We start from the raw sequence: 13,777 nt of genomic DNA, 5'->3' as shown, positions 1-13,777 counted from the left end.
TCTCTCCCTTGTATGTCGCTTTGGACAAAAGCATCTGCTAAAGGACTAAATGTAAATGTAAATGAATGCACTTAATGTCCACTCCTACCATTACCAATAAATAACGTCAAATCACGATTGCACTAATGACATTGAAATCACATGTACCTAAAAATTCTGATCTATGCGGTAATATGGTAGTGAGAGCAAAAACAGAAATCCGTTTTGTGTCTGATTTGTTACCACATATTGATGTTGGACAGTTTAAATATGAAGACATTCAGTTATTTTGTGGAATGTGAGCAAAGACTTGGAATTAGGAATGTACCATGCTGTGTAAGTGCAGTCTTGGGGTGCTGTCACCATGAGACAGATGAGGTCATCGCTTGGAGTTAAATACCATCACTATAGTTGCTAAAGCTAACTAACTGAAATTTCTAATAGCAGACTAACTTGTATAATCTCACCTGCATCACATGACTCAGCACATAGATCTGATAGGCTGATGTTTTGACTGACAATGTCAATGTTCAGTCTGATTCAGAATATGCTAACATTTATTTTTGTGTCTGTGTTATAAAATACCTAACCAAACTGAAAACTTTTTATCAATTATACAAAGGTCTGTCTTCCTACTCACTTACAATGGGCAATGGATCTCTGGAAATGAGTAATACGACATGGTTTTGGACTTGTGGGCCAACATAGACCTAAGATTAGACTTGCTAATAACTGATGTTATTGAGTAACATTTAGTGTATTTAAACCCCAATAGAAAACAGTAGAGGTATTTATCATGTTTTTTTTTACCAGGTTCTTTTTTCTTTTCTGTGACTGTTGTGACAAAGACCAAATGTATGTTGTCCTCCAGGGTGACATTCAGCAGCTACTGATGGTGACGGACCCCAAAGCCGCCTATGACTACTGTGAACACTTGAGTCCAGACTGTGATGCTCCCCACTGGGACTCACCACAAGCTCAGGAACCCGAGGAAGAGGTGAGGATAAAAGTGCACTCATCATTTTATTTGCTGTTTGATTTATTTAACATCATTGAACACATACAGTATTTACTCAAATGTTTATTGTACCTGAGTTATACACTGCTTCATTTAGTCACATTTTGTCTCTAATTTCTTCAACTTTAACTTTTGACTCATTTGTGTGAAATAACTTCACTTTGCTCATAGGACATTTGCTAACTAGGATAACTAATAAATAGGAACTATTTGTAGAGGCTGTGCCTGCTTTCAAGTTGAATTTCTTTTTCTCTGTTCCATCACATGCATTCAATAAGAGATCTGCAGCTCAAGCACCTCTCTGCTATTCTAATTATGGGTTGCCTGTCTCCCTTCTGGAATTTCAACCTTTCCAGCCAGCCAGCCTTACATTTTTCCAGAAGTATTTCACCAAATAACTGATGAGCTCACCGTGGAAATGTTTTCCCTCTTCTCCGTCTCACTAAGTTGGGGCCCATTCTGGAAGAGCCTTTTTCACTAATGATTTTCCCAGGTTTTGTCAGTTAATCACTAAAACACCTGAAAAGATAGTCAAATAATTGTAATTCTTTCAACTGTAAAGTTTAAACTGTAGGTGTAAACTACTCAATGAGTCTATTGTTTGTCTTTGTGTGTTTGGTTCTGATCTCAGGACAGTTAGAAGTACTACTGCCTCAATGCACTTTTGCAGATGCATCCTCCAGATTTGGCTTCTCAGGTTGCATTGACCATTTTGTGCCTGTGGTGCATTTTAGCCTTCTGCATTTTTATGAATCCTTTTGTCACTTCTATGATTTTAGCAATATATAGGAATGGAATAGATTTATGTCAAGAAATCATAATCACAAAGAGGATAATGCAGGAAGAAGTCACAGCATACAAAGCAAATGTGAGGTGACCACAACCATACTTACTGCCTGCTGTTATAATATTATTGCAAATCTCTATATATTAAGGATTAATTATCCAATATGTATCCATGTGTACATATATCGGGACAAATCCATTATCTGTGTAGCTGGGCAAATCCATTAAAATGTTACTTTCAGCCATTCATTTTTTTTTACTGTATTGTAATATAATAGCTATGCTGATGACAGCCACATTTACCCAACTTTCAAACCTTAAATAAATCAGGAGAGACAACCATGTGAAAGCAATAACCAAATTAGCTTTTTCCAATCTCAAAAACATAGCCATAGGCCTTATGTCAAAACATGATTTCGAAAAACTCAGTTATGCTTTTATTTCCAGCAGGGTTTACAAAGAGCTTTTTCACAAACAGGGTTTTGCAAACAGCTTCAGCTTATGACGAAATGCATCTGCTAAAGTTTTCACGAAAACCAAAAGAACTGACCACATTACTCCGATACTTAAATCCTCACACTAGCATCCAGTAAGTCACAGAACTGACTTAAAAGCACTGCTGCCTGTTCATCAATGTTGGCAGGACCCAAATACCTCTTAGACATATTTCAGCAGTACACACCTGCTTGACCTCTCAGATCTGTTGGTGATACCCACTGTCTGAGCTAACTTCCTGATGACATCAGAGGTGCACCAACTGTAACCAGTTTCAAATCTAGACTTAAAACCCATTCTCAGATGCTTTTTGTTAACTGATCTAATGCACTCTTCCTCTTTAATATTTTATTTGAATTGATGGTTGAACATTTTTAATGCCATTTACCTTTTGAATCTCTTATTTTTCTATGTTCTTGTATCTGCTCATTTGTAGAGCCCTTTGAATTACCAATGTGTATACATTGTGCTATATCTGTAAACTTGCATCCTAGTATTGAACCTTGTATCAAGAAATCATCACACCAGGTGGTATATACCTGCCTTCCCTTTGGTTGTCCACTAACTGTCTCACCCCTCATCTTCTTAGTACACCACAGACTACACCGAGTACTATGACTATGGGGAATCGGACCTAACTGCGGCTGAGCATCCAACAGAGGAGACTAGCACAGTGACAAAGGTAAATGAGTGACTTTCACTTGGATATGCAGACAATTGAGACTTTGTTTTTATTTTCAGTCAAAACCAGTTTCGTAAAATAGCTTGTTGACAATGTGAATGCAATACAGTTTGTGTTGAGGGATTGGTTCTGTTTTGGGCAGACAGCCCATTCTTGCATACGACACGTCAAGTCAACAAGAGGTTCCCAATGATTTCGATGATTTCTTGACTTCAGAGATTTGTTTACAAACTGAATACCGGGAGTGACCAGGACCATGTATTTAACCCTCCCAATTGAAAGGGAAAATGTAATATAGTTGCTGAGATTGATAAACTAGTGGATGTTACATATATTATAGTTACTGAGATTGATAAACTAGTGGATGTTACATATATTATAGTTACTGAGATTGATAAACTAGTGGATGTTACATGTAATATAGTTACTGGGATTGATAAACTAGTGGATGTTACATGTAATATAGTTACTGAGATTGATAAACTAGTGGATGTTACATATAATATAGTTACTGAGATTGATAGGCTAGTGGATGTTACAATTACTGGGAGAAATCTTGAAAGTTCTAAAAACTTTTGACAGCTTAGTTGTACATAACATGATACACCAGGCTACATGAAATATGGATTTTTTCCCCCCAAGAAAATTACTTAATCAAGGGAACATGATATTAGATTAGATTAAATTAGATTCAACTTTATTGTCATTGCACAGAGTACAAGTACTGAGACAACGAAATGCTGTTTAGCATCTAACCAGAAGTGCAAAAAGCAGAAAAGTGCAGAGTATGTGCATATGTATAGTGGTAATATAAAAATAAATAGGATATATACAGTATGAGATATATGGGGTATGAACAGTAAGAACATGAGCAGCAATAGTAGTGAGTAGTGCAGATGTGATATAGGTATATATAAAGTGCTGGTGTAAGTACAGGTGATGGTAGCAGTAGAAGTTATGATTATATATGATATATTGTCATGCCACATATTAAAGTCCGTCTGTCATGATGACTGGTGGTATCTAATAGGTATCAAAACACCTTTATGAGAAGGTTATGTTAGCTGTATAATGAAGGGTCCCAGTAATGTGTTACCTTCATTTTATAGAAGTGTTGTATGGGTTCATTGTGGTTCACCATTTGGATGTCTTTTTAAAACAATGAAGACATGCATTATAGACATGCATTATAGACATTCAACCAGGTGATTCAACCAGGACCTGTGATTCAACCAGGACCTTTTCCCACAGAGATCATTAATGCTGACATTGCTTATAATCTATGACTACATAACATGTGCGTCCACAGATGTGTTGCCATGTATTTCGATGTTGTAGAAATATGATTGTCTTATTATCTGTATCTTGATGTTGTACAAATATGATTGACTTATTATCTTTATCTTGAATCTTCCTGGGGATGGGCCATGAGATGCACTGTTATGAAAGCACTGATGGTCCATCTGTGATAGAAAACATGTGTTTTTGTGTTCCCTAAATGATGATCAGGTGTTTGGTATGCATTTGTTGAATTTTTAAGTTGATATCCGTAAGGTTTATTAATATTCTTTTTGCTATTTGAAAGAGGCAATACCTCTAGCATTTTGTAAGGAATAATAAATTGGTATCTAATCTGATGTAAAATTTCAGTAGGATATGCCATAGTATTGCCACTGCCTTTTATGGTTTTACAGTTATTGTTGTATTTCATTTTTTGTCATATTTGTGCTGAAGAAGATACAGGAGCAGCCAGGAACAGCTGATGAGGAGTATTACACTGATAATGAATTTGCCTACGATGCATTAGCTGGTTCTGAATCTCCAACTAAAATAACCACACCCAATAAGGTAATGATCGCTTCTCATTTTCTGTGACTAATAGCAAATGTATGTTGATGTGTGTACACTTTGTCATTGTCAGATCATACAGACATTATTCTGTTTTTGTGTGTGCTGCATACACATACTATACATTTTTAAGTGATTGATGTTTTTGGTGAAATTGGTGAATTGTACTGCCCTGTGGGGTATTTCAGGACACGAGATAAGTGATTGCACCTTAAATCAGTAAATAATGCATTACTGGAGGCTAACCTGGTTCATACAAGTAACTTAATCGCCTCTAAATAAGTCTGCCTGGTCAAGTAACTTAATGGCCTCTAAATAAGTCTGCCTGGTCATTGGCAGGCAAAAGGCATGCTAAACGTAGCAGGATAACCTTGTTTAGATAAGTGCACCTGGAGTCGGTGTCTTTATAAAACACAAGCTCTGTGCTATGGTTACCATGGTTATGGTGCATAGCGGCCATTGTCTTTCCCTGTTCTTGTCATTGATTTTCTTTAGCAGCAAATATGAGACACTATTTCAATATGAGACACTATTTCAATATGAGACACTATTTTAATATGACACTATTTTAATATGACACATTTTAATATGAGACACTTTTTAATCAGTGATGTTTAGTTAGGGATTGTTATAGAAAGCCCAGAAAAATTTGGAATTACATCCAGTAATTGTTGTAAGACCTCTTTTTCATATCTTCATTCATAACATAACTATAACTATTATTTTTCGCTACACAGTGATGGGCTATGCTATATTATACATTAATACAATATAGTCTACATGCTTGCAGTAGGAAAGATTTCAAAAGGTTATTGCTGACAGCATATTATAAAAAGATGGCGTTAAATAAAAGAAAATTGACTATACACATAAAATAAAAGTTATTCTTACATTAACTCCAAATTTAGGACTTAAAAATGCAGGCCACAATAGCCAATAGAATTTCGTCCCTCCCCTCCATGCCTGGAATAGGGTTTGACTTGGTCATTTTGGAGTCAGAATGCACACACAGAGCCGTCAGCTAGAAGACCATGAAGAGCGATTAGCTGAATTTGACAAAAAAGTGAAGACTGTAAAAGACGTATGCCGTCTATATCAGTAGCCTTGTGGACTGCCTCCTCTGGCTCAATGAGATGCTATGGAGTCCTCATCTAACTAGAGAACTAGCTAGCTAACAGCCCACATACTTGCCTTGCTGTTCAGAACATCAGAAACATCATTTAATTTTCTAAGAGAAAGTTCGCAAACTAGTCAAATTCTATTGCAGTTGTCATGTTGTTATAATTATTATATTAATTGCTAATCCCGACTATTCATTTGGCTATTTGGGGGGTTTTAGGTTACATTCTATCCTGGAAAAGTAAATCCAGAGCTTTACAAAAAGTAACAATGCAGATAGATTCCCATTTACTGACAGTTCCATTTATGATGTTCTGCCCCACCAGGAAACAGGCTATGAGGAGGAAGGTGTTGACTACATCACAGGACTGGATGAAGTGGCGGTAGAGAATCCCACAGTCACTCAGACCATGCCTGTGAAGACTGCTCAGTCTAAAGGCACACAGGACCCTGCCAACTATGACTTTAAAGAGTATGACCTTAATGAATATGACTCAAAGGATCTGGAGAGCGTGGACACATATCAGTATGGAGCATATGATGGACATGATGCATATGAGAAGAAGACTGACATCTCCCCAGAAGAGAGTGAATTTGGTGTCCCTGCTGTAACAGATTTTACAGAAAGTGCTGTGAGTAAAATAGTACATGTTAGTACATCTTCCACAAGCCTTACAGAGTCCGAAGAGTAGCTTAGAAGGAAGAACATCCACATGTATTTCTTGATAGATATTTTCTGAAGGAAAAAACATACGGATTGAAAGAAACAAAGTCCTGAAATTATGTGGAAAAAAAACATTCACTAAAGTGATCAATGAGGTTTTTCAAAACGAATGAATGAGGGAAAAATGAAAAAAGGGAGGGTAAGAGTGCATGCCCACGCTTGAAATCTCTGAACTATTCTGAATTTCCGTTGGTCTTGTGTTGATCAAAAGATGCTTAGAGCCCAGCATAGGCCTCCCTGGGCCTGTGTGGGCTGTATTTTGGCCTGGCCCTTATAGGAGTGCCTATAGGGAGATGACCCCAATGACCCTGGGCCTGTGTGGGCTGTCTTTTGGCTGCGCCTAATAGCAGTGCATATAGGGAGATGACCCCAGTGACCCTGTCAAGCAGAAAGGGCGGATGACCCAACATGGGCTTACCCAGAGTGAGCCTGCATTGAATTTCATAGGCTATGATTTCAGTGGGGCACATTAGGTCTAAAGGTTCTGTTGGCCCAGCCTGTGTGGATTCACACTCATGAGGAGTGTCCATAATAAATCCTCAGTCATCCAGACTGATCAACTGTACTGCAGGCCCAGGATTGGCTAACCCTCTATGGGTCCATTTTCAAAAGATCCAGTGTGCTGTGATAACAGATTATTTCAGGCAGTCAAGTTGCATTGCTGCGTCTATGTTGTCACAACATGTTGTTAGTTGCTGTAAGTGCAAGTTAAATAAATGGTCTTCACTGTCTGTGCAATCTTTGCTTTCACTATTTAACCTTAGGTTTCGAGAGGTGGTGGAGAAAAGGGAGAAAAGGGGGAGCCAGCTGTGATTGAGCCAGTAAGTTTTTCAGTCTTTCATTATTATCATCATCAAAGTGACTAGCTGTGACAGAATTCTGTGACGATAATATCGGCACTATTTCTATGCATCAGTGTCAGTAGTTCAGTAATAGAATGCACTCCCATTATGACTACAGCGTTGGTAGCACAGGGGTTTGCATTGCTGACTTCTGAGCAAGACACCTGGGTTTCCCACCAAACTGTTACGCACAATTCCTACTGTGCTTATGATGCATCTTATATACATATTGTGTGCCAGCTTTTTTAACCGTAATATAAACGAATGACATCATTGACATCTGCTTCATAGCCCTGCTTATCCTTGTAATAGTAACCTTATGAGCGTTCTGTATACCCACTAAATTGCTGCACAACCAATCCTTTGAATAAATGCTGGCACTCTCCATTTGAACCCATCAATCTTGATTGTATCCTCGAGTGTATGTGTGCTAATATGTTTTGTCCAGATGCATGTATGGAATGTATCTGCTTGCTTCTGATTTTCTCTTCTACTCCTCCTTCCCCTCCTCCTTCTCCTCCTTCTTTTCCTTCTCTTTCCTGGGGGGTTTAGGCTCTGGGCTTTGTAAAGTGCCTTGAGATTCTTTTTAATAGTTTTTGACACTATATAAATCGAATTTAATTGAATTGAATCAATCAGTGATCTTATGTACTTTAGCACCTTGCATAATACATGGACTAGCTGGCCAGATATCTACTGGACCAGGCATGGCTCTACTACATTTCCAGAATATGATCCCACCAAAAACTGAGACATAGTCTGACAGTACTAGAGTCTGAGTTTAACTGTTTGATGTACCGTGAGTTAACAAACACTTGCATGCCTCGTATGTATAACTCCATTTAACTGAACGAATGCCTTTTTTTGGGGTTGACTTTTTTTTGTCTGGGATTCCTTCCTTTTTTGTCTGATTGGACTTTTATTGTGTTTTTGAATGTCACTGTTTTACTTTATCTCCATTTCTTCTAGGGAATGCTTATAGAGGGAGCCCCAGGGCCAGCAGGCCCCGCTGTGAGTATCACCCTCTCTCAGATGCCTTTCACAGATGGTGGAAAGTTAGGGGAAAGAATGTCTTTATGGAAAGTGCTGCAGTTTTGGCCCAGTAAAATGAAAGGCAGATATTCCCTCCTTCTTCCTCTGTTGCTTGATGCTTGACTGTTTTGTATCTCATGTGGTTCTATATTGTAGGGTCTCCCTGGAACTCCAGGCTTGCAAGGACCTCCAGGTCCCCATGGAGATGCTGGGAATAGGGTAGGTAAACTTAACCCAGGACTACCTCTCAGATGTTCCAAGGGGATTGAAAACCTATAATTTCTGTCACAGTTATCATGTCATCATTGCTTGAACACTGGGATTGATACACATAATTTTCCTGATCCTGATCCTGTTATTAAGAATCTAGGAATATTGCTGGATTGCTGAATATTGCTCATTTGACATTTATTTGGTACCTTATGACCTAGTGCTTAAGGCAACGATTCCAGAGCCATCCACAAGATAAACACGTGGCCCAAACCTGTTGTGTCTGTTTAAGCACTTCCTGTTTTGTCTGTTTAAGCTTCCACTTCCTAACCATCATTGCAACCCCAAACACCAACACCTATGATGTACGAGTTGTATCAATAGCTGTTGTCTACATCCTTGATCCTGAGGTTTCCTTTTCTATCTTTGAAATGACTGTATGTAATATGTGTGTTTTTAGAGTGTACCTTTAATAACACTACATTCCTGTAGTTCCTGTGACACTCATCTGCTACGTCAGTACTGTCTAAAATGTTCCTCCACCAGCTGTGAATGAGCACTAGGTGGCAGTATTTCAATAGATGTCAAAGAGTACAATAGTGAATTCAGGCTTTCTGTTGCGGAACAGAAACATCACACACATGGGAACAATTTTGAGGCAAACTGCAAGACAGACAAAGTTGCAGTGGGATAGAGAGACTTGTATGAGATGCCTGCTAAAGAGTCCCTCTGGAAAAAAAAAAGCTGGTAATCAAAAAGTGGAAAGTACACTTAAATCACCTGGTCAGAGCCAAGACTTACTTTGCTAATATTATGACAAAGGGGTAGAATTATATCTGGCACGATCATGCCATGTTATATCTATCTATACTAAAATGCATGGTTCTATAGAGTATAATTAGTATTGAAATGTAGTTAGCCTTAGTTATTGTTAAGAAAGGAAAGCTTATATCTACTATATAAATGTAAAGGGAAAAAATGTATTAACCAGAGAGACTCAAGCAGACTCGGCATTAAGACTCAATGAAGCAGAATTCATTTGAAAATTGAATCCTTTAAGCTATAATTACGTTTACTAGGAAGACATAACCAATTCTGAACACAGAACAATGAAGAATGGGACCAGCCTCAATGCAAAATCACTCTCTCAGATCCTGATGGGTCGACAGCAGGGGCAGAGCCTACCCTGGACACAATAAACAATAATAATACATTACCCATCATACTGTATATAGGCAGCAGGAAAGAGTAGTTGGAAATAATTTACAGTTGAAAGGTTATTAACATGCCAGCTCCCAGATTGACTTCTTCTCTCCTGGGCACCTGGGTCACCCATCTCCTGGGCACCTGGGTAGCTCATCTCCTGGGCACCTGGGTCACTCATCTCCTGGGCACCTGGGTAGCTCATCTCCTGGGCACCTGGGTCACCCATCTCCTGGGCACCTGGGTAGCTCATCTCCTGGGCACCTGGGCCGCTCATCTTCTGTCCCTGCTGCTTGCTCTGCTCACTCAGCACTCTTCTTTCCCAAGAGTAGTGATTCATGTTGGCTGACTGGCTTTAGAGAACTGATCTGAGCCGCCAGGGGGCCTGGATGCTATGCACAGCCAGCCTACTTCCTCCTATCGTAATTCTTCATGCTCTACTTCCATGTTTCACACAGTGGGCGGACAGCTCGAGGAATGTATAGAGAATGTTGCTGAATTTGACAAAAATTGTAATGCATTATAATCAAGGATTGCCCCTTTAACTAAGGATTCTATTGTGCGTGTCACCCTTGGAAAATGATTGCAGTTTAGAATGTATTTCGAGTGTAGGTACAATAGGTATCATCATCATCACGTGGACAGCACCAATTAACCTTGTTACCTTGTGGAGGGGCACCAAATAAATGTGGGTGCAATTGTGCATAAATATTAATACTCTCCTCACGAGGGCCACCAAGATAATGTTGGCACTATCCTGACACCAGTACCAATAAAATGTTGGTGATCTCGCTCAATAGGACAGGCATCTAGTCAAAGTCAAAGTCAAAGTAGCTTTATTGTCAATTACTTTGCATGTTAAGACATACAAAGGAATCGAAAAAAACGTTTCCCACTCTCCCACGGTGAAACATATAAAGTGCACACACACAACAACAGATAAGACAAGACATATAGATATACATATAGATATAGTTATAAACATACAGATACATGTACAGCAGCATAAGTTTATTTTAAAGTGAGGTTATGGTAGTGCAAAAAAAGGCAGCAAAAAGACATCCTGTGAGATGTATTTGTTACATTGGCAGTGCAAGTATAACAGTAAGTGGTAATCTACTAGTGAAGTAGTGATCTACTATTCGACACAACAGTAGATCAATTAAGTTAAACACATGGGTGTGCCACACAAAGTGTGGTGCCTACCATAGTGGTAAAAATAAAGATCAGTCACAAATCATTCTCATAGTCTCATAAAATATACTAAACTATCAAGCATTCACTCTTATGCAACATTAAATAGACCAGCATATACAATCAAAAGCATTTATTTACAAAATGATCAGAAGTAACACTATGTAACAATACGTAATCTAACTAGATGTACCTAACTAATGAACTAAAGGGGTGTGTGTGTGCGAGGGAGAGAGTCACATGCAAAGATGTCACAACAATAAAGCTCAGTGGACAAATTAAATTAGTAAATGAACATTGCAATAACAAAAGTTATAGACTATAGTCCATTGCTTAGCCATGTAGATGATTATGCTAGATTGGCTAAATGTATGCCCAGTGATATTTCATTTGATTATATTGAAGTTACCAGTCCTTGTGTAAAAGGGGTGCGTTGGCAATTCCGATGTTTGTTAAGCCAGGCTAGAGAGAGTTCATGGATTAGCTGGCTTTGAAGGGCTGTAGTTCTGATGTTGAATGCCAGCATTGCTCTGCAGTACAGATTGGAGGAACCAGTCGCTTCTTTAGTTCAACAGAGAGTTTGGAGGTAGTCTTCACGATAACGCTCCCGTTGTAAAGTTCGCTAGCAGACTTTTGCTGTTGCAGCTGCTCACGCTAAACTTATTTGGGGTATTGTTCATCGGGTGGCGTTGTTCAGGCTACAGTTACAGTGATTGATTGGAGGAGAGGTGCTGATCATTTTTGTACATTTCTGATTAAATCACATGCAAGTTCCTGATTAATTCGCACAATCTACAAATTCCTAGTGTACCTACACAAGTATAGAAGGAAATTGCTGCTTTGTCTAGTGGCATAGAAACCATTGTTTTCACTAGTGAATTCAACATTTTAGGTGTGGTCTGGGAGGGGTCTTACATTTAGATAAAATACTGATATAATAAAAGACTAATAATTGAACATGTATATGATTTCAGCAGATGGTAAAACAATTAATATCACAAGTATCAAAAGTATCTTTCACAGATAGAATACGTGACATTTCTGGATGAAAACAGTATGGTAAAGATCCTCTATTGTCATTCCCATTTATGCATCATTCCCAAGAAAGTCACAGTAGCTAAAGACGCATGGGCACTTTTGCAAAAAACTAATGATTTAGAGAAATAGTTAAAGGTTCTTGTCAAAGGCACTAATTGGTAAGTACAACACCAAAGTTAATTAGTTAAAAGTTTGGAAAGATTTGCAGAGCAATCCTTTTCAAACGGCAGTAAGGAGTTTTGGTGTAATACAAGCAAGCTAACTACTCAAAAGACATGCAAAAATAGCCAGGTTGACACTGACAATGGCTCGCTAACATGCTAAGTTCAGTCTTTTGGGGATAGAGTGGCAATGTGAAAGCCAATTTAGATGAGCACTGGGTTATTGGGAGAAAAAGTGGACATATAATCTATTTGTTTGCATGACACAAGGCTACTGCACTGAAAAAGGTAAAAGAGAGATTGTCAAATTTACTAAACCAAATTACACAAACTTGTCTTGTTTCTCTTTAAAACATGATATTATTGTGTTGAACTAACATTTTGTCACCATATACAGTTTATCTAATTGAATTATGTAAGATGAGAGTAAATCCATAAAGGAAGGCAAAAGATCATATGGGGTCTCTGAAGAACCTTGCTGCCAACACTTCCTTGTCAAATGTATTCTAATAAGCCTTTGCAGGAATGTTATGTTATGTTTGACATAATCAAATTTTTACTGTGATGTGTTTTGTTAATGTTAGTTGTTCTTACATACCAAAAGATTTTAGGACATCGGCTGTGTTTTTCTATGAAATGTGCCATACTTTAGTCCCACCATGAGCATGTCAGGTATTGATAACGCTCAAGCTCTCGATGGTTCAATTGTTCTGTTTTCTTAAAGTAATAAATGCGTCTGAATGTTGCTGTTCGACATTCAAAATGAGTCATTTCTAGAAGTATCTAATAGCAGTGAGATTCCAATGCATCCATCTATTAGCAATGACATTGCAGTATTTCCATACAATCTATAAGATTATACTCATTAGGCCTATGCTTATAAAAAAATGCATAACATTATAATACTGAAGTTGCATGATTAAATAAAGAAATGTATTACTATTTAAAGTAACCTTAATTTAAACAATTTTTCATTTACATTTAGTCATTTAGCAGACGTTTTTGTCCAAAGCGACGTAAAAGGGAGAGAAAAATCAAGTTACGAGCAATAGAGACCTAGTGTAACAATAAATACTAAAGAAGAAATAGAAAAAAGTGCAGGAATGTAACTACTGTAAGTGCAAGTTAAGTACTAGTAGAAGTGCAAGTTAGGAAGGGAGGTGCTCTCTGAAGAGTTTCTTAAAGGTAGAGAGGGATGCCCCTGCTCTGTTAGTGCTAGGTAGCTCATTCCACCAACGTGGAACTACGAATGAGAATAGTCTAGATTGCCGTACTTGCACAGACGGCAGTGCTAAAAGACGCTCATTGGACGAGCGCAGTATCCGGGGGTAACATTTGCCCTTACAAGAGCATTTAAGTAGGTGGGAGCAAAACAAGCAATCACTCTGTAAGCAAGCACAAGTGATTTGAACTTAATGCGAGCAGCTACAGGCAGCCAGTGGAGCT

General features: G+C 38.3%; 1 protein-coding gene across 1 annotated transcript in view; it reads left to right on the top strand.

Annotated features, from left to right (window-relative positions):
- The first annotated feature begins 801 nt into the window (after nt 1-801).
- LOC122129116 (collagen alpha-1(XI) chain-like) overlaps nt 802-13,777 on the top strand; it is a 57,479-nt gene continuing 44,503 nt past the window's right edge. The window contains exons 1-7 of the mRNA XM_042704158.1: nt 802-976; nt 2,868-2,960; nt 4,695-4,808; nt 6,254-6,559; nt 7,416-7,472; nt 8,463-8,504; nt 8,682-8,744. Coding sequence (XP_042560092.1) covers nt 833-976; nt 2,868-2,960; nt 4,695-4,808; nt 6,254-6,559; nt 7,416-7,472; nt 8,463-8,504; nt 8,682-8,744 — 819 coding nt within the window. The 5' untranslated portion in view covers nt 802-832. The remainder of the gene's footprint in view (nt 977-2,867; nt 2,961-4,694; nt 4,809-6,253; nt 6,560-7,415; nt 7,473-8,462; nt 8,505-8,681; nt 8,745-13,777) is intronic.

Source organism: Clupea harengus, unplaced genomic scaffold (assembly GCF_900700415.2).
Source record: "Clupea harengus unplaced genomic scaffold, Ch_v2.0.2, whole genome shotgun sequence".
Taxonomy (NCBI): domain Eukaryota; kingdom Metazoa; phylum Chordata; class Actinopteri; order Clupeiformes; family Clupeidae; genus Clupea; species Clupea harengus.
This window is presented reverse-complemented; position numbering and strand designations above follow the sequence as displayed.